The sequence below is a fragment of the Colletotrichum karsti genome (assembly GCF_011947395.1).
Source record: "Colletotrichum karsti strain CkLH20 chromosome Unknown Scaffold5, whole genome shotgun sequence".
NCBI classification, from domain to species: Eukaryota; Fungi; Ascomycota; class Sordariomycetes; order Glomerellales; family Glomerellaceae; genus Colletotrichum; species Colletotrichum karsti.
In genome coordinates, this window is record NW_024065905.1 from 1,275,638 (window position 1) to 1,299,374 (window position 23,737).

General features: G+C 49.2%; 7 protein-coding genes across 7 annotated transcripts; 3 read left to right on the top strand and 4 right to left on the bottom strand.

The window, feature by feature from the left end:
- Positions 1-992: 992 nt before the first annotated feature.
- Positions 993-3,528, top strand: CkaCkLH20_02388 (peptidase S41 family protein; the record flags this gene model as incomplete). Its single annotated transcript, XM_038885107.1, has 6 exons — positions 993-1,026; positions 1,082-1,471; positions 1,533-2,575; positions 2,634-2,759; positions 2,816-3,407; positions 3,467-3,528. 6 exons carry the CDS (start codon positions 993-995, stop codon positions 3,526-3,528), a joined length of 2,247 nt encoding a protein of 748 aa, XP_038749895.1.
- Positions 3,529-4,238: 710 nt separating this feature from the next.
- CkaCkLH20_02389 (zinc-binding dehydrogenase) lies at positions 4,239-5,354 on the bottom strand (the record flags this gene model as incomplete). Its single annotated transcript, XM_038885108.1, has 1 exon — positions 4,239-5,354. One exon carries the CDS (start codon positions 5,352-5,354, stop codon positions 4,239-4,241), a length of 1,116 nt encoding a protein of 371 aa, XP_038749896.1.
- Positions 5,355-7,736: 2,382 nt separating this feature from the next.
- On the bottom strand, positions 7,737-8,264 carry CkaCkLH20_02390 (uncharacterized protein; the record flags this gene model as incomplete). Its single annotated transcript, XM_038885109.1, has 2 exons — positions 7,737-8,149; positions 8,213-8,264. The coding sequence occupies 2 exons, from the start codon at positions 8,262-8,264 to the stop codon at positions 7,737-7,739; spliced, it is 465 nt and encodes a 154-aa protein (XP_038749897.1).
- A 2,724-nt stretch (positions 8,265-10,988) lies between these two features.
- CkaCkLH20_02391 (uncharacterized protein) lies at positions 10,989-12,122 on the bottom strand (the record flags this gene model as incomplete). The annotated part of the gene is made up of 1 exon (XM_038885110.1): positions 10,989-12,122. One exon carries the CDS (start codon positions 12,120-12,122, stop codon positions 10,989-10,991), a length of 1,134 nt encoding a protein of 377 aa, XP_038749898.1.
- Positions 12,123-14,316: 2,194 nt separating this feature from the next.
- Positions 14,317-16,206, top strand: CkaCkLH20_02392 (uncharacterized protein; the record flags this gene model as incomplete). The annotated part of the gene is made up of 1 exon (XM_038885111.1): positions 14,317-16,206. The coding sequence occupies one exon, from the start codon at positions 14,317-14,319 to the stop codon at positions 16,204-16,206; it is 1,890 nt and encodes a 629-aa protein (XP_038749899.1).
- A 697-nt stretch (positions 16,207-16,903) lies between these two features.
- Positions 16,904-18,607, top strand: CkaCkLH20_02393 (F-box domain protein; the record flags this gene model as incomplete). Its single annotated transcript, XM_038885112.1, has 1 exon — positions 16,904-18,607. The coding sequence occupies one exon, from the start codon at positions 16,904-16,906 to the stop codon at positions 18,605-18,607; it is 1,704 nt and encodes a 567-aa protein (XP_038749900.1).
- A 2,585-nt stretch (positions 18,608-21,192) lies between these two features.
- CkaCkLH20_02394 (uncharacterized protein) lies at positions 21,193-22,636 on the bottom strand (the record flags this gene model as incomplete). Its single annotated transcript, XM_038885113.1, has 3 exons — positions 21,193-22,240; positions 22,331-22,402; positions 22,464-22,636. 3 exons carry the CDS (start codon positions 22,634-22,636, stop codon positions 21,193-21,195), a joined length of 1,293 nt encoding a protein of 430 aa, XP_038749901.1.
- Between the last annotated feature and the right edge of the window lie 1,101 nt (positions 22,637-23,737).

Consider the following 23,737-nt stretch of genomic DNA (forward strand, 5'->3'; position numbering starts at 1 on the left):
AGACTCGCGAAACCCGCCAGGATTAGCACCACCATGCATCTCAAGGGAGTTGAATGTCTAGGGTAGCACGAGTTCCACTAGGTATACTTCTGTCAACTATTCCTAAAATCTGACGGCCTTGGCATTAATGGCACCCGAGGAATACGATGGCTACGCTCCATGTAACCCCGATCAGGCTACCAATCATGATGAGCAACAGCAAGTCATCTCATTACAACAGGCAAAGCCGCATACTCGACCCAAAACAACATCCTTGTCCGAAGAACGAGGGGAAGAAAAATAAGCTAGCTCTGCTGAATTGCGGTCAGAAAGCTTGTAATGTAGTTAAAGGGCCCAAAATCTGCGAACCTCCAAAACAGAAGTACGCCGAAGTTACCTTGATTCTGTAGTCTGTGGCGGGCGATTAAAGTCACTCAAATCGTGAGATGCCAGCAGATGTAATCGGTGCTCATGGAAAGCCTTGTGGTCAGCAAATAGGATAGCCAAGACGCAGCCGGAACCAGGAGAAATAGATTAATCACACACGTTCCAAGCTCAGCCTGCTGTTTAAAATAACTGAGGAGGAGGACGGGTCTCGAGAGCAACAGTCACAGCCTGATGAACCCAGCCAGTGGCGCCGGGCAGAAAGCAGTTGAGAGACGGTCACCTGGCGGTGACCTGGCGGCGGAGAAAATTGCAACTTCTGATCTGACTTCCCCTTAAATTTGGAAGTTAGAAAGACAAAACAACTGCACAACGCACCTCAACGTCTGTCATTACCCTACTGGTAAAAGCGGATATTGAAGCATCCTGTTTCTTCACTGTCATTCCTTATCAAGTCATTCGTTTAGCAACTTGTTCATTCATTGACACCAGACATTCTTTTCACATCCACAATGCTGCTCGCACGTCTCACAGTGCTACTCAGCCTTTGCACCAGTTTAGCTCTTGGGCGGCTGTTGCATTCGCCGAAACAGTCTTTACGAAGGGAAGATGGGTCTGAACAAAAGCCAATGTGTGGACAACTTATCGATGCTGTCAATGCTGGTAAGGCTAAAGTGCTGAATGTTCTGCACCGTTGATACTGACACCAGACTGGAAGGACAACGTGTGTTCTTTGCCGTCGAGGCATATGAGTGCCTCATCAGTGTGCCATTCCACGCACCCATGGCACTTCGATTCATCGACTACTACAACACCACGATGCAGTTTCATAGCACCTTGAACCACCTTAGGAGTCCCCCAGATGGTTACCAACAGCCCGCGTTCGATCTTCCGAAAGGTTTGGAAGATCTCAAGCACGATGTTCAGGCGGGTGTCTTCAACAATCAGTACGACTTCGAGGCAGCGCTCCAGCACCTGGTGTACTCCATGCATGACGCACATGTTGATTTGCATGCCGGCGTTCTCTCAGCTTTCTCTTTCGCGAGCCCATTCCCGCTTGTCACGGCATCTCTGGATGGCAAGGAAACGCCCAAGATTTACTTCGCAGGTAGCTCTCATCATGGCCCAAGCACAGACATACTGGATCACTAACCTGCCGTTTACACCAGATGACGTTATCAAACGCCGAGACAATACCAACGCGACCGCGATTTCGGCCATCACTCACATCAATGGAGAACCGGTCATACAGTACCTGACCAATTTTGCCGCCCTGCAGGCTTTTGGAATGGTCGAGCCTCATGCAGACTGGAACCAACTCATGGACAGCCCGGTTCAAGACATCCTTGGAGGTGCTTCTAGTATCTTTTCCGGCGCCACAACATTCTATCCCGGCAACTCTCTCAATTTCACCTTTGAAGACGCCAGCAAGCCTGTCGAGAAAACCTCTTGGCTCGCGATCTACAAAAACACAGATTTCACCGGTCCACTGACAACAGGTGGGGACTTCTACAACTTCTTCGTTCTCGGCCTGCTGCCTTCTTCTTACAAAGACGTTCCATTGCCTCCATCTTTCGGAGGGACACCAATCGATGATTCGCCGGATGCAGTAAACACGACATTGCCAACTGATGGAACCAACACGAACAACACCCAAGTACAAACCAGTTGGGAATTTGACAGCTACGGTGCTTTTCCAAGCAACCCGGATATTGCGCAACTCAATCTAGGTTTAGACGGAGGTGTCATCACGGGATACTTCTACAACGACATCTCGACTGGAGTCATCAGCATTCCTCATTTCGATCAATACGGCTGGGACATCGGCAACTTCAGTCAATCGCTCGCAGACTTCATACATGAAGCCAAAACAAGAAATCTCACGCACATCATAGTCGATATTCAAAAGAACTACGGGGGGTCAACTGGCATCGCATTGCTTCTCTTTGGAGAGCTTTTCCCCGCTATCGACCCAGTCGTGCAAAGCCAACGCCGCAGCCATGAGTTGGGCAACGTTCTAGGATCAGCAACAACAAGCATCTACCAAGAACTGGCAAACAGCACCGAGGAATATGAAGACATTACTCTGGCTCTCACAGCAGATGAATGGGTAATCACAACGCGGCTTAATGCTGAGACGGGTCGCAACTTCACCTCGTGGGAGGAGTATGAAGGTCCCCGACAGCAGCATGGTGACGACTTTTCCCTGGTAGTAAGTTTATATCCATGTTCAACAACAAGTTGGTCTTGCTCATTGACCCTGCGCCTAGGAGAAATACGATCTCAAGAATCCAACCTTTCAAGCTGCAGCATTTGATGGCTGGGTTTTCAGCAGCCTTCTTGACGAAAACGAAACGGCAAGAGAAGCGAATTGGGATCCCGAGAACGTCGTAATCGTAAGTCGAGCTCAGCACCCGACAGATTGTCATTAAACTAACCATTCACTACCCAGCTGACGGACGGAACCTGCTCCTCGGCGTGCGCCATGTTCCTGGAGCTCGCAACCACCCAAGCTGGCGCCCGTACTGTCGTCGTGGGCGGCGCCCCGAGCCCCGGCCCGATGCAGGCAGCAAGCGGCTCTCGTGGGGTCCGCTCATACTCCAATATCGACTTGGACGTGGACTTCTCTTGGGTTGGAGACCTTGACGAGACCGCCAAAGCCAGGCTACCAGCGACAAGAACTGATACTGGCATGTATGTCATCTACGCCGGGTTGAACCTTCGCGATCAGTTACGCGCGGATGACTTGACAATGCCTCTCCAGTTCCGCTACATGGCGGCGGAGTGCAGGTTGTATTTCACTCTCGATAATGTTTACAATATGTCGGCTCTTTGGCATGACGTCGCCCACGCCGCCTTCCAGGACTCCAGCCTTTGTGTCGAGGGCTCGACTGGCTACGCATCACGCCGGGGAACTAAACCTTCCAACCCCCCTCCCAAATCATCCGCCGTCGCTGTGCCTGGGCCAAAGCCCGCCGCGACATTCACTGTCGACTACGATCCGCTGTCTAACGAGGGCCTTCCCGCCGGGATGGATCAGTTTGGTCCGCGAAGCAGCCTACTCGTGATACCGCAGCTTTGTTCTTCTGATATCGGCGGTCAGACCTGCACCAACGGTGGCATGCCCCAACAAGCAAGGCAGGTCTCCTGTGGGAAAGTGCCTGAGTTTCAATGCGTGTGTGATAGCCCTTGCCGAATTGGCAACGCCATTTCAGCAGTGGAAAGCCAAAAGTCTGCGAAGGCCATCGACACTCAGAGTGCCAATCGCGATCAGCAGACTGCTGTACCGAAGTACGACCAGCGTGTTTGCCCTCTCCTCAACAGTCCAGCGGTGTGTCAGAAGAAAAGCCCTCGTCCTTCACCAAGGCCTGGCAGCCCACCTGCGGCAACACACAAACCAGTACGCCCGCAAACAAGAAGGATTGGGCGACTCGGGTTGAGGGTGTAAATGTTCCCGTTGGAAGATACAGGTTGCGTTCCACCAGCCACTCCCATTCGGCTTCAATTTCAAACCACTTCATGTTCCTTTCCTACTGAACTAGTTCTAAGTAGTGATATCTAAGAGTTAGCAACTATTTTGTAATTTACATGACTTAGCGTGCGAATGAACGCTCCCAACTGCTCTGAATGCTACCGGACAGGTAATTTTAAGCGATGACAGCTGGTTCCAGCTTACCATAATAGAAGGCCGTGTGCAGGTTTTGAGACTGGGCTTCCTTTAAGTCTTTGCACACCATTGAACTTGGTATTTTTCTCTTTCTCTTCAACACTGCAACAATATTGCGTATGATCTTTCGCGTTGAACGTACTTATCATTTGGTGTAGGTTTGAAAAGAAAGAGCAATAGGATTGATTACGTTACGAGGGCACATCACCTACAAAGTTATAACAATCTTCGCCGCAGAGACTCCTCGCATGAGGCGGTCGAACCCCTCTTGAACCAACTCCAGCCCAGTGCCAATAACTTGCGGCTTCGGTGCAGCAATATACTTCCCGTTTTCCAACGCCTCTGGTAGGAAATCACGGTAAACAGCTTCTCCCACCTCGTTTGCCATGACATCGCTGCCCCAAATGAACTTGTTCGCCACTCCGTGCCACTTACTCTTCACAAAGACCACAAGCGACTCACAAGTTACCGACCAGATAGTCGACAGCAACTCACTCGCGTTTGCAGGTGGCTTTCCTGACCCGGCAACACTGGCTTGCGCGACAAACTTCCGTCCCTTGGAAGCCGCCACAACCTCAACACAGGGAATCATTGATCCTGCGCCAATGGCTATGGCTCCTGCCGAGATCCGATTCCGAAAAGTGGCGATGATGTCCTGTACGACAGTTGGGCTCCGGTAGTCAAAAGCCTCCTTCGCGCCGAGCGACTTGAGGTAGTCGAAGTTCTTGGGCGAAGCTGTTGTGATAACTTCATAGCCAGCCCCGATGGCAAGTTGAATGGCGTTGCAACCGACGCTAGTAGAGCCGCCCCAGACCAAAAGTATTTCACCGTTGGGCTTGGAGTCGACATGTGGATGTTGCAATCCCAGAAAGTCTTTCATGAACAACCCGCAGGCGGCAGTCGATGCTCCGAGGGGAATGACGCAAGCCTCTTCAAAGCTCATAGAGTCGGGAATCGGAGTAGTGAGCTTGGACCTCAAGACGACAAATTCCTGGAAGCCACCTTCAGAGGCCTTGTTGCATCGTTTGTCGAGGCCAACGGCGTGGCCAAGAACACGGTCGCCGATCTTGAAGCGTTTGGCGGCGGCCCCTGGGCCGACTTCAACAACTTCACCGGCAACGTCGTTTCCCAGAACGCAAGGGTACTTGACCCAGCCGTAAAGAATGTCACCGGCTTCCTGTTTGAAGCAGTCGACCGGATTGATGGCGACGGTGCGGTTCTTGATGACGATCTCGTCGTCTCCTGGAGGGGTGTACGGAGCAGGTCTGACTTCGAGGGGTTTTTGCTTCTTGGCGGTAAGCCACGCAGCTCTGTTGGAAGGCATGATCGATAGTTGAACTTAGATATGGTATGAACTTATTAGTTGGGAAGATTGAGACGTGTATAATGTGAAATCGTTGGAGCTTTGAAGGGAAATAGGTCCTACTTAAATACTCCAGAAAATGGGCTGGCGTCTCAAACGGCCTCATCGGGTTTAGAGAACGCCGAGATCTGAATGCATCATAGACGGCTGTGGAAGCATATCTGATTTCACGAGATCTAGGCCATACTGCAAGTCCAATACGATCCTAAGCCTCCAAGTCCGATGCCACGATAGTTGGGCGCAGAATGGTTCCCGAATAGTCTTAGCGGCCGGCCGGCTAAGCGCAAGCTTGGGTAGGATTACAATGCCCCTGAGCAGCGCTAACCGTTTCTCGTATTAGGCATGAGAATGATTGGCTCGACCAATGAATCATTCCACCTGGAGATCGACATATAGAATACTTAATTATATATTACCTTTCCTATATTAGCGCTATTATTTAATAATAAGGATTAATTTAAGCTTAATTATACCTAATATATCTAAAACTACCAACTTTATATTTAATACATCTAGATCCTAATTAGTACCTCTATATACTATCCTATTATTATTAGGATATTAAGTAGGCTAAACTCTATATTATTATATAGCTTATTATATTATAATATACTAAAGATTAATAATAGTTTATACTCTATTTTAGTTACTATTTAAGCTATAAATAAGTTTAAATATTATTATAATATTATATAACCTATATATTATTACTAAATTATTTATTTCTTTAAAAAGATAATATCTATTATAATATTCTTATTAATATAATATATAAAAAGAATATTATTAATATAGTTTAAATAGAAGGAGATATTATTCTTAAAGGTATTAAGGGATTAAAGAGAGTTAAAGCTTAAAGTTATACTAAAAATAATAATAATAAGGGTTAATATAAAATAAGGGATATAAAATAATATTTTAAATAGATAAATAAAAGAATAAAGCTTATAATATAATCTTAATAGTAAAAGGGATAATCTCTTATAGATTAATATCCCTTAGTAAGGTTTTATTCCCTCTAACCTTAAGAGTAAAGCTATTTATATTATTAAGTATATTAAGAAGCTTATTAAAATAGAGTTTTATTCTTTTAGAATATTAAATATTAAATATATACTTATTAGGTATAATAAGATAATATTAATAGCTAGATTATAAGGGTAGCTATATTATATTGTATAGCGTATTGCATTTAATGTGGAATGCTTAAGAGCGGTGGGTTTTATGGTTTAAGACAAAGGAAACCCATTTGCTAATTTTCTGTGTTTATCAAAGGTCAAACGCAGCGAAAACCACGTTCCCAATTCTCATCGAAAATTAGGATCATGAAGATAGGTGGAAGCCTTCGGGCAGAACATTAGCATAGCCCTTGCACTAAGGATGACACGCTCAATCAAAGCGAAGACAGGTGGAACTGATCACAACGCATTAGTCGGAAGGAGAAGAACAGGGCTACAGCCCATTACCCCATAACAGCAATTCGATAAGACTTAGGGCTTCACTGACAAACTTTGCAACCACTGAGAGTATGTGTCTTCGGATCATCATCCATATCCGTGGTTGCATGGGTTTCTTGGGTTCCGGCGCCCCGGGGTGCCAAATGTGGGGCCGACCTGCCGGCCCGTTGAGTCAAGTGCTGCGGCGTTGTCGCGTCGTTTTCCGCGTTACTTTCAAGATGCCATCGCAACTGTCCTTCAACTATCACAGAAGTCTTCAAGTAGGCAAAAGTTTGTAAGAGGTCACCGCAAGCGGAGTCTAAGAAGACACAGCATCGGAAACCATTTACGTTTCTTCATCCTCCACCAAATGTCATCCATCGCATCTCGATCCTTGAGAGCCTCCCAAGCAGCAAGGGATAACGATAGAAGATGCCTTTGCTAATAGCCATTAGATGCGCCGGCTCCGCTGGCCGCTAGTTCTCTCATACTGCGGCGTTTGTCATCTTCAGCGAGGCGAACAAAGCAAATCGCGTCAACCCGTATACTTACAACAGGGTCGAATATAGCCCTTTTGAGGCTACACTAAATGAATACGCAACTGCTACCCGCCTCCTTTCTCTACGTCACACCTTCACATCTTGAGGTGACCTCAGCGTTGTTACTGAAAGATGCGGATATGGAACCTTATAGGAACGGAGCATCTCTTTTAGCTGTACTAATTTCAGCTTCTGCCAAACGGGTTGATCGACGTAACGATGCGGCCTGCGTCATGTGGCCAGATCCAGAGCCACTGGCAGAGACTATTTGAATACACAGAAGAAGACTTAGGAGTATGACAGCAGCTTAACTCGTTGTTGTCACACTCCCCGCGATGTTCATGGCTGATTACATGTTGCCTCGCAACCTAAAACAGCGCACCACAGAGCCCAACAGTAGTCCCAACGAACGCAAGCAAGGACCTCTTCCAATCGGTACGGCCCCATTCCGTAACAAGCTTCTTCAAGTCCCCGTCTTCGTCTTTCATAGCCCCAAATTGTCTGTTGATGGCCTCGTTGTAGGGATAGGAAACGTATACAGTGTATGGCACGATTGCACCGACAATGGCCGCCGCCGCAGCAAACATGAGGAATCGAGGGTTTCCACCCTTCATGGGTTCCACATATGCTAGGTAGGCGAAGCTGGCAGCAGTGCCAGTAACGACGATCTTCCCGACGTAACGGCCGACGTCCCAAGCGCGGCGCCACTGTTGAGCGATCAGAGGTGACGGCGCCTTTTGCACTGCTGGCATGAAGACGAAAGCGCCGCTGAAATAATAGCCTGGCGTAATCAGAGATTATTAACTATCGAGTCAGAGGGGAGAAATGGGATATTGGAACAAACCGCTCATGAACCCTGCTAGGGTGAAGGTGAGAGCTTCGGAAGAGACCGACATGCTGACCAGGAGACTTTTGACAAGTTGGATTTGGGTGTTAAGAGAAAACAACCTGAGGCCTACCCATCGCGGAGAGTTAATTCGATATAAATACGGCAGAAATTTAGCAGTCTTACTGGACCTTTTCGCCGGAGCCGAAAATTGCCTGCCCAAATCTTCTGAAACGACGGGTTTAGGAACGGGAAACGTAATCACAAGGCCGAGGCCACAGTCTCATGCCAAAGGACTCCCCAACACATTCGTGCAAATACACCGATGGTCCGATGAATGACTCTTAGCTGTGGAACCGAACACTGCCGTATTCCCAGAAAAACAAGACAGATTCAAAGCCGAGGGCCGAAACTGATCGGAACTCCAGTCGAAAAAAGCTAAATGTTCCGTTCTGCATTCCTGACCCAGCTACGTCAGACACGGCTTTGATCCAATCGCAGTTTACAAATTCAAAGCTAAAGCCGAAGCTGATCGGAGCTCTAATGGAACGAAGCTCCACGTTCGTCCGGTGTATTGCTTTCACTATGCCGCCTAGCCTTTATGTGGGTTAGTGACTGCAGGGACCAGCATCAACCCTGGACTTGATCCTTTCTCACACGTCTGAATTATGAGCGACTCGGTGTTCTCCTGGCTATCAACGTCTCACACCCATCGGCATCCCGACGGGATGGTTGAGGACCCAGACGTTGCCGGTGCTCTATTAGTAGAGCCTGCGCCGCACGACGCATGACAGCTCCGTTGTCGTTGTTTAGAATCACTCCTTGATATGAATTTTCGCTGTAGACTCACTCATACGGCGGACGATAGCCAGCTCTATGGAATCACACACCGAGTTCATTCACTGACCTAACTACTTCGAAAGGAATTCAAACATCGCATGCTGGCAGTAATACCGGTAACTGCACCTAAGAAGCTGGCATTGGGCTGACCTATCAGCTGTGAGAATTCTACTTTCTCATCCAGACAGTTCGGTCAAAAATCAATTATTCGGAAGTTCGAGCCAACCTAATTCTATACCATTACAATGACTAGACTTGAGGTAGTCAGTTGGAACGTCATATTCAGCTCCATGCGTGACGGAAGCAAACGGGCCCAGCCCCTGAAAAACGAAAGGCTAAACCCGCGTCCGTGACACTCCATCATCCATATTATATTGACAGCTTACGGCACCAGCAGGTTACAGCGTGCCACCCGGTTCTGTATGTACTCGATATCTATTGCACGCCCGATTTATATAGACCTGAGCCCTCAGCGCTCTCTGTAAATCGTAAGAAATGCCGAGAACCTGCTGTGTAGCCAACCAGGGAAGAGCGCCTACTTATGGACACAAATAAGACGTGTAATTCACAGTTCTAACTTCCAACGCCACACCCGCGATGGGAGGACTTCCGAGTTGGTGTGCGAGTTTCCCACTCAATATACCAATCATACCTTGAAATTACGGGGACGCTGTAAGTTCAGCTGCAATTAGCTAATGCGTTGAAATCATATCCCCCGCCTTCATTGCTCAGATTGAAGTAACTGTACCTCGCAATGAACCCCAGATTACATAGGCCGGGATGCACGGATGTGTGTCTCTTCTCAATAACAGACTATTATCAAACCAACTTTATGGTCTAAGTTTTCCTCGGAAAGCATAGTTGTTGTAGTCTTATGCTTGGAGCCGCTACTTGCCGCTACTTGTCACTCCGTGTGGCGGAACTCATTGCGACCTATTTATCTACTACTCTAGCCAACGAAGGCAGCAATCTATTTGCCATCCTTTTACACTGAGCAGCACTCCAGCGTCAGCTTCAGAGTCGAGCGAATGGAAGTCTACAGGTTATATCACAGTGCCTCCCGGCGTGTAGCCCGAAGCTTGATTGAGGAATTGACTGTCCACCAGGTCTTCATTGGATCCCTTTCGCGCCATGACCACCGACTTGAAGGAAATAGCCAAGATTACCCGAATTATTGACGCACCCATTGGGGATGTCTGGGGAATCATGTCTTCATTTGGAGACGTGGTTCTCTGGTTTCCTGGTTGCTACAGATGCTCTCTGCAGGGATACGGCATTGGTTCCATTCGCACGATCTGGTTCAACCAAGAGACTTCATACAACGGCGCGTCGAAGCCTTTGGTGGAAAGACTAGAATCCGTTGATCCAGGCACGCATACTGTTCGTTTCGGGGTTTTCAATCCTGAAATAGCTGACGACGTCGTGTCGTACGGTATTATGACCTTGGATCCCGTCGACGGAGAACGAACAAAGTTCACCTGGATTGGCGAGTCATCTCTCGATGATCAGAAAATAATTCCGGGCGTCAAGACTTTCTTAGAGGCAGCGTATCACAGATACATCGTTGCTTTGGGGGGGGAAGCTGGCGAAAGGATAGCCGTTGATGGGCTGGGTGAAGGATAAATACATTTCATTTCTCTCTACGGCCCCAAGAGATTTAGGTAGTAACAACTATTTAACTTTTATTATAATTGCTAAAGATCGATAGCAGGCTGCCTAGACTTAACAATGTACTATCTTCCATACCTTACAAACTTCTAAAGTAATTCCTATTCAGCCTAGACGTTGATTGTGAATATTGTCTAGATACATTAGTGTAATACATGGAACAGAGGGCTGCGGGCACTGAACAGCTATTTCTGGCCTATACTTGTGTTACATTGCTAAGTAGAAACTACTTAACTAACGAACGCCCAGAAGCAGAGGCTTAACCCGTGACAATGAGACAATGAAGCTACGGGCACACAACAGCGTAGTGTCTCCATGCGACATTCTCCCGAGCGTAAGCTACTGCTTCCATCATTTCATCCAGAGTGAATTCCTTCACAACAGTGCCGCTTTCAACCCCGATCCTCAGTAATCCGCACGTCACCATACCAATCAGCTGCTCGACCGTTTCCCGATTGCAAACCCACTTGGCAAGAATTTGCAGATTTCTCATGACTGCTGAAACATAGCTGAGACCCTCAAGACCGGCTGTGGTGCCGCCGCTCAGCACGACGCGACCGTTGAACTTGAGTGTGCGAGCTGCAGTTGCGAGATAGAAAGCACCCGCGCTGCCCTCGGGAGTCCAATCGTTGTAGACCTCAGCTCCGGCCCCGCCCGGTGTCCGCTGCATAATTGCTTCGTAGTCTGATTCGTCGTTTCCGGTCATCACGACGTACTGCAGACGGCTTGGATCAGCGCCAATCTTTCTTTTCATCGCCGCGAGCTTGCTCTCGCTTCGCCCGAGGGCAATGACGTTACCACCAAGGGCCAGGGCTATCTCAACGGCTAGACCGCTGAACATGCCCGACGAGGGGCCGATGATGATGGTCTCGGCAGGCTTCAGCTTTGCGGCTTCAATGATAGCTCCTGCAGAGACAGCGTAGTTTGCAATAGATTGCAGAATCGCAGGGCTGTAACCGAGCTCTCCACACAAGCGGTTCTCATTGAGTAGAATGCAATTTTCCAGAGGAACCTTGGTGTACTGCTGGAGTGCACCTTCCTTCCACTCTTCCCAGAGTTTGTAGGCACCGTCACTTGTGCCGCAGATGTGACCCTGAACAAGCTTGATGGTGGGATCATCGCGGGCCTGTACCATTGGTAGGATGTAGACAAGGTCGCCGGGCTTGAGGCGTACGGCATCCGGGCCGACGGTGTGGATGCGTCCCACGCAGGGCGGGTTTGGAATGACAGGGAGCTGCAGGTTGTGCTGCGGCAGCTTGCCATCCAGGATGAGATGCATATAGGAGGTCAGAGATGTCGCTAAATTTCGGATGATGACGGTGCCAGCAGAAGCCTGTGGCACGGGAAGTTCGACCTTGGCCGGAGGTGTACCGAACGCGGTGAGGCTCAAGGCAAGGTTTGTAGGTGTGGTAGAAGCCATGATGTCTAAGCTTCAAAGCTCGTCGATGATTGAGAAAACTTGTAGTGAATATGAGTTTTGTCTTAAGACTGAAAATACAGAAAAGATTGCTGAGATAAAGGTTCTTATTGAATCTTTAATACTCATCATCTTTGCTGCGTGTTCACAACGACATTATGGTCGCTTCTTCGGTATTCTTTTGCGCCTTTCGCGTTTACACGCCGGAAGCCGAGAAGACCGTAACTAGGGCTGCTTTCAGATTCAAGCACAGCTTACCCACACCATCTCTTCACCTTGGCAATTCGCCCAATATTAAGAATAATAGATCATGCTGTGAAGTTGGCGCCCGCTGGGCACAACCCCTGCCGGGCTAGCCATAGTTATGCCGGGCTGGCCGTACTTCTGCCGGGTAGCCGCACTTCTGCCGGACTCGTCGCAATTCTAAACTTAATTCAGATTGTGAATAAGGTCCGTCGCTTCTTTACAGGAAACCAATCCAGCCTCTAGGCCTCTAATTGGCTGGAGCTAACCTAGCTGCTATTGGCTAACGGCTAAACCCCGCCTTTACCTCCTCCAGAGTTTACCTCTGGAGTCGAGGCACCTGGTGACCTTACTCAAATGACCCGGTCTTACTAAGAATGGCAGAGGCTAGTGCTAAGATGAAGGCGTCTTCAAGACATTCAGCATTTCTCAAAGTTAAAAGAATTTCATCTGTGTATGAAGCCAGATATTCAAGAAAGTTAGGAAAGCTCTTGCTACTTGGTTTCTAAGGGATCTTCTGCCCAAATGACGAACTTGCCTCTCACCTTCCTACACCCTGACATGACCTTCCGCTATGCGACTGACACAAACCTTTCTTGATAGCGGGTTGCCCAAGCTTAAGGTGTTGGTGTTGGGTGGCTTCGCGTTCACTTAGAGGTGGCAAGTCAACCGGATTGCGTCACTCGGCAAAAGTGAGGGCGGCAATGGTCTGGGAAGAGCTCTACCTCGACCACTGCACTGTCCTTACTGAAGCTTGTCATTTCCGTCGGCAATCGGGCCAGTCGACCTTTGGATGCGATCACAATGACCAGCCGATCAAAGTGGACAACACTGAGTAGCCCAAAGTTGCGTCAATCTCATCTGTCACGAATGACACAGACGAGACCCTAGAGAGTGTCGAATATAGCTCGCGAAGGCATGGTATCCTCAGCTCTTGGAATCAAACAACGATATCACTCAAAGTTTTCACGATGGGGGATGAAGATTGGAACGGCGATTGCAACCGGTTGATAGTTGAGGCGAACTATCCCGACCAGCTCCCTTTGAAAAGCGACCCGTTATTCGACCCGCGATACCTCCGTCACGAGGAAAAGGCTTTTGTGCAATACAAGTGCCTGCCGCATCTGTTCAACACGCAAGACTGGAGTCTGGAAGCATACTATAAGAAAACAGACTGTCCTGAGGTCTGGTGACGCAGTACAAATATGGAGTTGGAATGTGTGTGAACCGCCCTGTCGAAACAGATGGGCTGGACAGAGGAGACAGCACCATCCTACGGTATGTCAAGTCTGACGGCTTGGCTAGCCACGATCCTTGGACAAGATACTTTCCGATCGAAGGATCTTGCAGGGGGACATCTATGGAGGAGCTAGAGCCTAAGACAGTGAAAAAAGATATCGAGGCATATGACTGCTTTCTCGCAGACATTGAAGCCAGAGCAGTAGCTCAGGCTTGACGGACTTGTGATGAATAAGCAGTCGCCCATCTCGCTTTTCAGAAAAAAGTGCCATGTCGTCTAAGAAAGGGGAAATTTTGGAGTTCATACAGAGGTACCTTATCGTGATCCTTGGGTGATTGGTGACAATCTGCAGCACATGCAACAGCATAAAGTGGATCCCACGATGTGAACCCATGCGAAGGAGGGGCAGTGGTTGCTTTTTCTTGATGTCAGGAGTCACGCTGAAAGGGTCGCTTCTTCCTAAGTCCGGTTTTCTCCCCTACGCAGACGCAATAATTGCTTTTTCTACCGCAGTAAACGCTACGCACAGCGCCCTCGGGTCCAAAGAGGAAAACGAGGCCGAAGTTATTTGAGGCAGGCGAATTGGCAAATGTAACCTTTCGCAGACCCTTGCTCTTACTGAAGGCCATAAAATGCCTCGGTTTCCAACACACCAGCGTCGAGCATGTTTCATCGGCCATCAACCGCAACTATTTGTTTATACTTCCACTCACTATGGCGACAAACGAAAGCCCTCAGACTCGGGGTCTTCCCTATCTCCCTTTGGAGATCAAGCAACACATCATCTCTTTGGCTTCTCGATCCACTCAGCTCTCCGTTCGCTCAGCTGGCAAGGAGCTGTTCGAGCTCGCCACGGAGCTTGCGTTCTCCGAGCTCCGCCTGGAGAACAAATGGGATTGCGAACGGCTCTTCCACGTCTCAAGATCGCCGAACCTCGTACCACTCGTCAAAAAAATCAGCTTTTACCCTTGGTTTGAATGGGTTGGTCAAGATCACTTCATCTCGTGGAGGCTTCTTGCAATCATGCCGTACATCAGGTACTTCCCAAACCTGACAAGCATCTACTTCGGAACCACGACGCAGTTCATGGATGATGTTCAGGCCGAAAATCACGGGAAGTTCCACGACAACAACTCCATGGACAGACTCGTCCAACACCTTATCTACTGTATATCGGGCGAACAAGGCGAGTCTCAGTACCATTTTACATTAAACGTCATGCGACACTATATTTCGGCGTTGGAACGCGCGGATGAAGAGGTGCCCTGGATTCGCCAAGGTCTCAATGGAGATGAGGAACAAGAGCTCCAAGAGCTAGACCCGGGACCTAACCACTACATGGCCCGTCAGGCCCGACTGTTTCCATACAGCAACCCGAGGCATCCAGCGAATGGTATATGGACACCACAAGGCCTCAACTTGCTTGATGACCCGTTGTGGAAGGACTGGAAGAATTGCCTCGGGCCTCCGATCCCGCTGCAGTCTCTCAGGATTGGCGGGCTTACCAAAGATGGCATGGCTGGATACCCAAATGATGACGCCTTGGTAAGGTTTAGGCAATCCTCAAAGTTGACCGAATTAAGTCTGTGGATGAAGCCAGATGAACTGGAGCATTCCGGGCACTTTGGTTTCAACAGACCTTCGCCCCAAATGACGAACCTGCCTGTCACGTTTCTACACCCCGACATGGCCCGGAACCTGGCAACTCTTTCTCTCTACGGAACCTCGAACTGGGGCTGGTTCCCAAGACTCGACCTGCGAGAAATCAGTCCGAACCCGAGAAATCCGCTGAAGGGCTGCCTCCCGAATTTGAGAGTATTGGCTCTCGGAGGCTTCACATTCAATCAGATGTGGCAGATCGACTGGGTCGCGTCTCTGGGGAGGGAAGGCGGTGCCCGTCAAGGACTCGAGGAGTTGTATCTTGACACATGCAACATTCTTCATTCAGCATTCAGCTACGCGCCCGACATGGACTCCAACTCTCGCTTCGACGTATCCGGGTACCCGGCAGAGTGGTCCATGACTACGACGTTGGACGAAATGGACGCGTTCGCGCAGAGCCACCTGGAGGACACGACCTTTGGATTATGTTGGCACCACATGTTGAATTCTTGGCGGGAGAGCATGACGTCGTTGAAGGTTTTCAAACTGGGCTACGGCGACTGGACTGATGCCTACATGGATTATGTCGCCGAGGCCAACTGCTCCGACTTGATGCCGTTCACACGCGATCCGCGTCTCTCGCGCCGATTCGGCCGGTATCGAGAACAGACGTTTTTGAACTACGACTGCCCTACACCGCCACCGTGTGATACGGCGGACGACGGGATGACTAGATTGTACAAGCCAGAAGGCCACCCAGATCCGTCAAAATATGTCCATGGAGTAGGGATCCACTCAACAGAGAGGAAGAAACTTCGGCATGATAAAGGCGAGTATTATCCTGGATTCGGGTACTGGAATTACGACGGCGGTGACGAAAGGCTATGGATCGCCAGATTTTCCAATGACAACTCACCGATGCGAAAAGAGGACTGGAGGGCGTTGGACAGGTTGCGCGCGGCGGTCAGGGCCAGGTCGCTTCCATTGGATGTCTCTGAATAGTTGAGATCGGTTAGCCAGAGGCTGCTATGATGGATGGAAATCAACTCACGTAAATAATGTGTCACTAATAGGTTTAATCGTAGAATTTGATATCAACTTTCTTTGAGGCTTCCCGAAACGATGCCTACTTCATGTCACTTCTCAATTCACAATTGTCGCTACGTATTTACGCGTTGCAGCTGCATAGCTCACCGGCTTCATACCCCCATAACTCATCATATTATATAGACATTACTGTGAGGGTATAACAAAACACCTTCTTGTCTGTTGTCGTTTATTGTCATCTTGTTGTCCACGTTGTTGTCGTCCGGCATCGTCCCTTTGGTGTGTTTATGCGTTACGGACTTAGCACTGCATCAGAATGCAGAGTTACGGCAGGCTTACGAGTTCGGTCTACTGATCTTTCTTCTCATGAGGGCTCGGAGATGCTCTTGACTCAAGCGTTTCATGCATGCGTCCCACGAGAAGTGAAGATGACGACAGTACTTATTGGCGTAATCATCACGTGAGACATTGATCCTTCCTTTGCGGCTACCTGCATAAACGCCGCGGACTTTTGTCCACAGCCTCAAAGATCACACTTTCCCACCTCCTCGCTCGTCTCCAAGCACGCTGACGCAAAAGTATCCGATTGCAGCCACGCGCTTGAACATCCCTCGCCGCCTGTCGGTCACAGCCCGACCTTCAGACCGTCAACATGGGAAGCCCTCGGATTCAACTTATGGACATGCCGCCAGAAGTTCTCTCACTCGTCATCTCCCAAACACCGCTGCAAACTCGGTTTCAACTTCGCCTTATCAGTAAGGCCTGCTACCGTTTAGCGACGCCCGAAGCCTTCAGGCATATCCGATTGATCGGGAACGGGGCGAAGAGATTCAAGAGGATTGCCATTACTCCTCATCTTCAACGACACGTCAGAGAAATCACCTGCGACGGAGGAGATGCTGCCGCGTGGGAAAGGAATGGCGAGGCAACAGACACGGATAACCCCTTATCAGCCTTTTTGGCCGCTCTGCCGTTCATTCGGCGATTCTCAGGATTGAGAATCTTGAACCTCGCATTCCACCGCACTCACGATATTGACAATTCGTTTCTCGAACCAGTTGCCTTGGACTGTTATTTCTTCAGGCAGTGGGTCATGCTTGCTGCGTTTCACAGCGTTCTCGGCAAGCGCGTCATTGAGGACGTCAACTGGAACCCCGACAGATATGATGGGCGACATGGACTTCTGAGAGCCTTGATCGTAGGCAACGGCATAACGTTGCCAAAGGACTGGCACTTTCTGAGAGAAGAGTCCTCAACCATCAACTTGGAACAGCTCAACATCACAAATCTGGCCGGCACAACGTTTCATGACTACAAGGAAACCGAAACCAACGACTGTCCATTCTGGAAGCGGCCGGCAGTTAAACAAATCACCTCCCTGCCAAGTCTCAAAAGCCTAAGTCTGATGATCACTCCAGACAACATGAGAACACAATTTCGAGACGAAGTTACCGAGTCTTCTACTTTCGAGTCGCCAAACGAGTTCCGCTATATCACGAAATGCTTACCGCAGTGGTTTGATTCGTCTGCTGCTTGCAACCTCACCGTCTTGTCCCTCTACTATGATGAGCTATGGGGATATTACCCAAAGTTCGACTTCCGTCTCATCAACCCAGGGAATGGGTCAGACTCAGGATTTCCGCACCTTGGAGTTCTTTCCCTGACAAGGTACTGCTTCAGCCATGAATGGCAGATAGAGTGGGTTGCCTCGCTTGGCCGAAATGGCTTACGGGAGCTTTACCTTGATGAGTGCGCACTACTTTCAGTTGCCTTCTGTTCTACGGGTCCAGAGAGGGCGGATGAAAACTCTTACGCGCAAAGCATTGACGGAAACGCGATTGCGTTTTCCAACCAAGGTTATTTACCTGGGTCTTGGAAAGGCGGCCACAGCTGGGACCCGTGGGCGGTATACTATGACTCCAACCTCAAATGGAGTCAGTTCTTCGACTACTGGCGCGTCTCGATGTCTTCTTTGAAGGTATTCAGGATGGGATCCACAGAGGCTCATACGACGTGGTCCCATGTCAAGATGACGGATTACTGGGGGAGGCCACTGCCTCGGACTGCAGTCCCTGACGGCTACTTTTTCGATAAGATCAAGACGGAGGCGCACACCAGATTTCACGATGACAGCTGGCGCAAAAGCGTACGGATGGAAGAGCTCAAGGTTCCATTCTACGTCAAATTCATGCCGGAGCCCATCGACGGCCACAATCGAAATATCCTGCCGTGGATATTCTTGCCAGCACGGCAGCCACCGTTGACTGGCAAAATTCCCGAGGCTTTCAATGACGACATCACCGCCTTAGAGATGCTCAGAGAGACTGTAGATGCACGCTCGAGGGGCGTTATTTAATTAAGGCATGCTAAAATCCCAGACAAGAATTATCATCCAGTACCTACTTCAGAAGCCTCTGAAATCCTGTTGGCCACTCTTTGGCGTGCTATTGGTTTCATGTAGCTAATTTTTCATCAGCGTTGAACAACGATAGAGAGTGTAGTTTCAATTAATTGGAATCCCATCAAAGATATTCGACCATGAATCTCTTGAAGTAAAATTACGCTGGGTCACTGCAGCACGTGTCATTTTCTTCAACTATCAGGGTTTCAACTCACACTCAGCTAGATAGCAGGAAGTTCCAGAGTCAATTCCCGTATTAGAGCAGCTAGATTCCTGCCCTTTGAAAGAAATACCATTTTGGAAGGTTCCATCGCCACGCTGTAGTGTCTCGACCCTCTTAACTTTTAACCTGACCCGAAGGTACAGAAGTGAAGACTCAAGACTGGGAACAATGCAAAACGCCACGGCCCACATGAAGAGCCCTTACCCACCAGGTACTCGTCAGGCAAAAAGGTATTCAGCCACCCAAGCTACGATTCTTATTTGACCTTTGCGAAGGTTCTTTCTCTCCCAGTTTCTGCTGAAGTTTAAGCAACGTGGCTTTGGTATCACTGTGTTTAGCAATGAGAAGTTCTCGGGAAAATATAAAACTGCTCTTGGGTCCCAACTTCAAATGAGAGAGGTGGGGTTCACTTCCACAACCCCTTAATCCCAGCTTGAGAACACTTTATCAGTAAACATCACGATGGAGTTTGCTTGGGCGTTCATTCTAGCTTGCTGCACATTCCAAGCCGTCGGATACCTCTTATTATTATCTTTGTTTATATTCAGAAAGGCACATGAGTGCAGAGGTGAGATTCTCGTAGACCAAACATGCACATGAGCTTATACTAATGATCCAAATACGCAGTCTCTACCCAAGATACAGAGTCTACACAGGAGATACATACATGGCCTTCCGATGTCAACATCTCTACCGAGATTCCGGAAGCCGAGACGATCGATTTCGACACCCCTCGCCCGGGCGCTCCCCCGTGGGAGGTCAACTTTTGCCAAAACCGACGCCACAGTCGAATCATCCGTCTCCCCGACGAGCTGCTGCTCCAGATCATGCAACTGGCCAGCATATCAGATCTCTTCATGCTGCGCCAAGTCTCTTTCACCTTTTTGCGCATCTACCGGGGCAAGGACTTCGCGCAGTTCCACATGACACGGGGGCTGTTTGGCAACGACCCGATGACCGTTCTGCGCGCCAAGCAGCGGGCATTTTGCAACGAGTGCTTCAAGAGAAGAACACTTCCTGACAGTGACTTCAACCTGGAAAAGACTCAGTATCGAGTTGGGGACCGCATAGCCTGTTCTGGCTGCATGCATACGCGGCCGAGGTCGTACTTCACACCCAACCAACGCCGCCAGTCTGCAGAGACCAGGCGGTGCATCATCTGCTCTGAAGGAACCATCCGTCTTTGCCCTCACATAACGATCCCCACGCAACACATATTCGCCAAGATTAAGGAGACAAAGCCCAACGATAATGGCGTGGCAACTCCGGAACTGGAGGTTGTATTCGAAACGCTTGAAGGTTTCGGCTGTCAGCAGTGTCCGCAATTGGCCTTAGAACGTGTAACTGAGGCCTGGAGACTTCAAGCCGGGCCGTATCTCGGACTGAAAAAGACAACACGACCAAGTGGCAGTAATTGCATGTGGATAATGGAACAGGTTTGGCAATTTCCACTCTTTGATATGCCAGAGCGAGGACCGATCACATTCCCATTTCTAAAACAGAAGTTGGAGGAATTCATAAGAAGACATGGCAATATTATTTGCCCTCATTTCAATTCTAATGGCAATCAAATGTTGCGGGCACTTGATCCTTGCCGTTGCTCTTGTCTAGGCGGAGATCGTCGAATAGGGAGCGTGGTTCCGTACAACAGAGCCGTATGGGGTACCGCCTTTTGCTTCCAGTCAGGGATAAGAGAACATCGGACTTTTTGCGACGTATGCAATAGTTCCTACAGCTGGCGAAGGGACGGTAATCATGTCTACCTGTCACGTCAATCTGTGTCTTCGGGTTATATCCGGGTCACGCAAAACGACATGGTTCTCACTCCATCTGACGACCTGATCAGGCTGATTGCTCCCTTACTTAATAACGCAGAGTCGGACGTTGAAACAAAACATATGTTCTGGTGCGAAGTTTATGATTGCAGGAATGGTAAAGACTGGACTAAGTTTCGTAGGCGGCTTGAATCCAGGGGGCGATACCTTGATCCATAGAACGCGAACAGCCCAACGACAGAGAGTGGGTGTAGGGAAAAGGGCAAACAGAAAAGACAGCTGAGAGCTCATGCAGAGAAAAGATTGGTTCCGACACTGTACACCTCTACAAAGCCATGTTCCAGACCCTGATCTCAATGAGAAACTCCTCCATGAGACTCCGATCTACCGGTATGGTCAGCTCATTTGTTCAGCGGGTACTTGCCAACAAGCCGAGGGAGACACCAAGTGATGACGACATGGCCGATGTTAAGCAGCGACAATATGAAGCAAGGGCAGACGGAAAAATGGGGTAAAAATACAAGACTCACCTTTGAAAGGAATTACATGTGGGCACTCGTCTGAGTCTGGTGCTTTCTGAAATCCGTGTTGAGTTCTTCAACCTGGTGAGTCAGGCCGGTCTTTGGATCAGTGATATTGTCGCTCAGGCTCTTCACACTCTCTTGGATGACAGTAATACTATTGCCCATACTTTCAACTCGACTCTCAGCCGAGGAAAGCCGAGCCTTCAAGCCCGTGCCTGTAGTAGTAATGTCGTTCATCAGCCCAGCCACACCTACCTGTACTGTGGTGATGTTATTGACAGCTGAGCGAAGCTGATCACCCAATCCAGTCTGGGGGGCAGTGACGTTAGATGTCAGATTGGCCAAGTTCGCCTCAACTGTAGTGATATTGTTGACAGCTGAGCGAAGCTGATCACCCAGTCCAGTCTGGGGGGCAGTGACGTTGGATGTCAGGTTGGCCAAATTCGCCTGTAGGGTTGTTATATCTGTACCAGTCGAGTGAAGCTGAGCCGTGAACCCCTTGTCTAGGGTAGTGACGTTGGCCCTGAGGCTGTCCACACTCGCTCGGAAATTGTTGTGGTTGGTGTCACATGCGTTGACGCGAGTTAGGAGGGAGTCACCGACGGCTGGCAAATTGTCCAGAACATAGCCGACGTGATCCCTCATTGCTCCTTCGATACGCTCTGTACGACCAAGCAAATTGATCACACAAGTAACCAAGTTGGGTGTGGCGACAGGTAAGCCTTGAGGCGGGGGCGTGTTGGGCGCGGGAATGCCTGCGAGATTCTCCAAAGCCACGAGTCTTCTCTCCAGGCCGTCGAACTTGGCGGTGTTGTTCTCCCAGCCCGCAAGTCGTCCAATCCATGTCAACCGACTAGTGGGCTTCATAATGCGGTCCTTCAAGAAGGTGAAGAATGATAGAAGAAAGCCAACGAAGGACAGAAAAAGGCCGATGGAGGATACGCTTGTGGACGCTTTTGCCGGGCCGTTCCACGGGTCGGCATTGGCAATCTTGAATTGCGCGTTGGACAAGCGATCAACGGATTCCGAACAACTTCGTCTTGAAGGCGTCCATCCGATCCTCAAGCTTGTCGAACACCAATGTCTCCGACCTATTGACGGACACCAACGTTAGATTGGCTCGTACATGAGGGGCACTTGAGCGTCTGGATCTTACTTGAGACTGTTTTGGACTGCGTGTTCAGTGCTTGTATCGGGAACCCGGCCGTCGAAGATCGATTCCTTTGTCCTGTTGACAGACACCAAAGTTAGCCTAGCTCGTACATGAGGGATGAGCGTCTGTATCTTACTCGATAGTGTTGTCATACACGTCGCAGGCTTTCTGGAAAATCTTCCTGGGCGTGGAGCTTGACAGAGAAGTCTCTCTGAAGTCGGACGCAAGCGGCAATGCGTGTCCAGGTCCAGTCTGAACGTTGGTCGTCAAGGCACCCAAGACAACGAAGAGGATGCGAGATAGCTTCATGGTTTCAGGGCTCAGTGCTGGAAGTTTGGGAACTGAATAGGCCAACGACGACGACGATGAAGGTCGGGAGAAGCTTGGGGGCCGAATAAGCCAACGACGATGAGGGATGATAGAAGTGTTAAATGATGGGAGAAGAGTACAGTGATGGCGATGGCGATGGATGGAAGGAAATGCGACTTGCTCTTCCATTCTTTCGTTTGAGGAGCGTACCTTCCATCGCAACAAACGAGAAGGGTCCCAACTGGGGCTTTCGACGGGAAGGTGCGTTGCTGAACCAGGAAGGCATCATGATGGAGCAGGCGCGGCAGACTGCCTTAGCACCAAAGGGCAGGAACAAACGAGCTCTCTCCGAGAAGGAAGGAGCCATCTTTTTCTATTCTCTTTTCCAACCTGGCTGTCTATGAAATAAAAGTGGTGTTTCAAGAGCATTGAATTCACCTCTTTCAGTACAAGAGTTGGCACATAATGAAGGCCTGTTGTCTTGCAATGTGGTAAATGTTGTCTGTGGTCTGTGAATGAGCTCTCCGGAGTCTATCTGTTTGGCTGAAAGGGAGATGTAAGTTGGACCGTAGATGCCTACCCACCCAAAGACGCCTACCCGAAGGCATGCATGAAGTCTTCTTGTCTCTTTGCAGAATCGAGCGCAAAGTACCTTATGCAAGCTGCCTTTGAACGGTTCCATGACGAGATCTCTTCAAGTTTGAGAGACTACGAACTCTTTTCCCTTGCTAAAGCGGGGTCCTATGCATGCAACATGTCAAGATGGCCTGGGATCAAGACAGCCTCGCCTCCTGAATGAACCCTGACGATGTCCTTTCTTGTGGCCGAGCTTTTTCCGACGTGATACGTATGTTTTCAAAGAGGCAGGAAATTCATTTGTTTTCTATGTCGTGCGTTGACGTATTCGACCTCATTGTCTGTTAGGTTCCAAATTATTCTTTGGGTTCTGGATGTGATGGGGTTGATAGAAATCACAAATGGTCTAACTAGTGGAAAACTCCGGATGATGGCTGACGGCTCTTTCAGAAGACTACAGCACTCATAGCATGTGGTAAATGTTTCATTAGGTTGACATTCTGGGAGGGGTCTATCTGGTGCTTC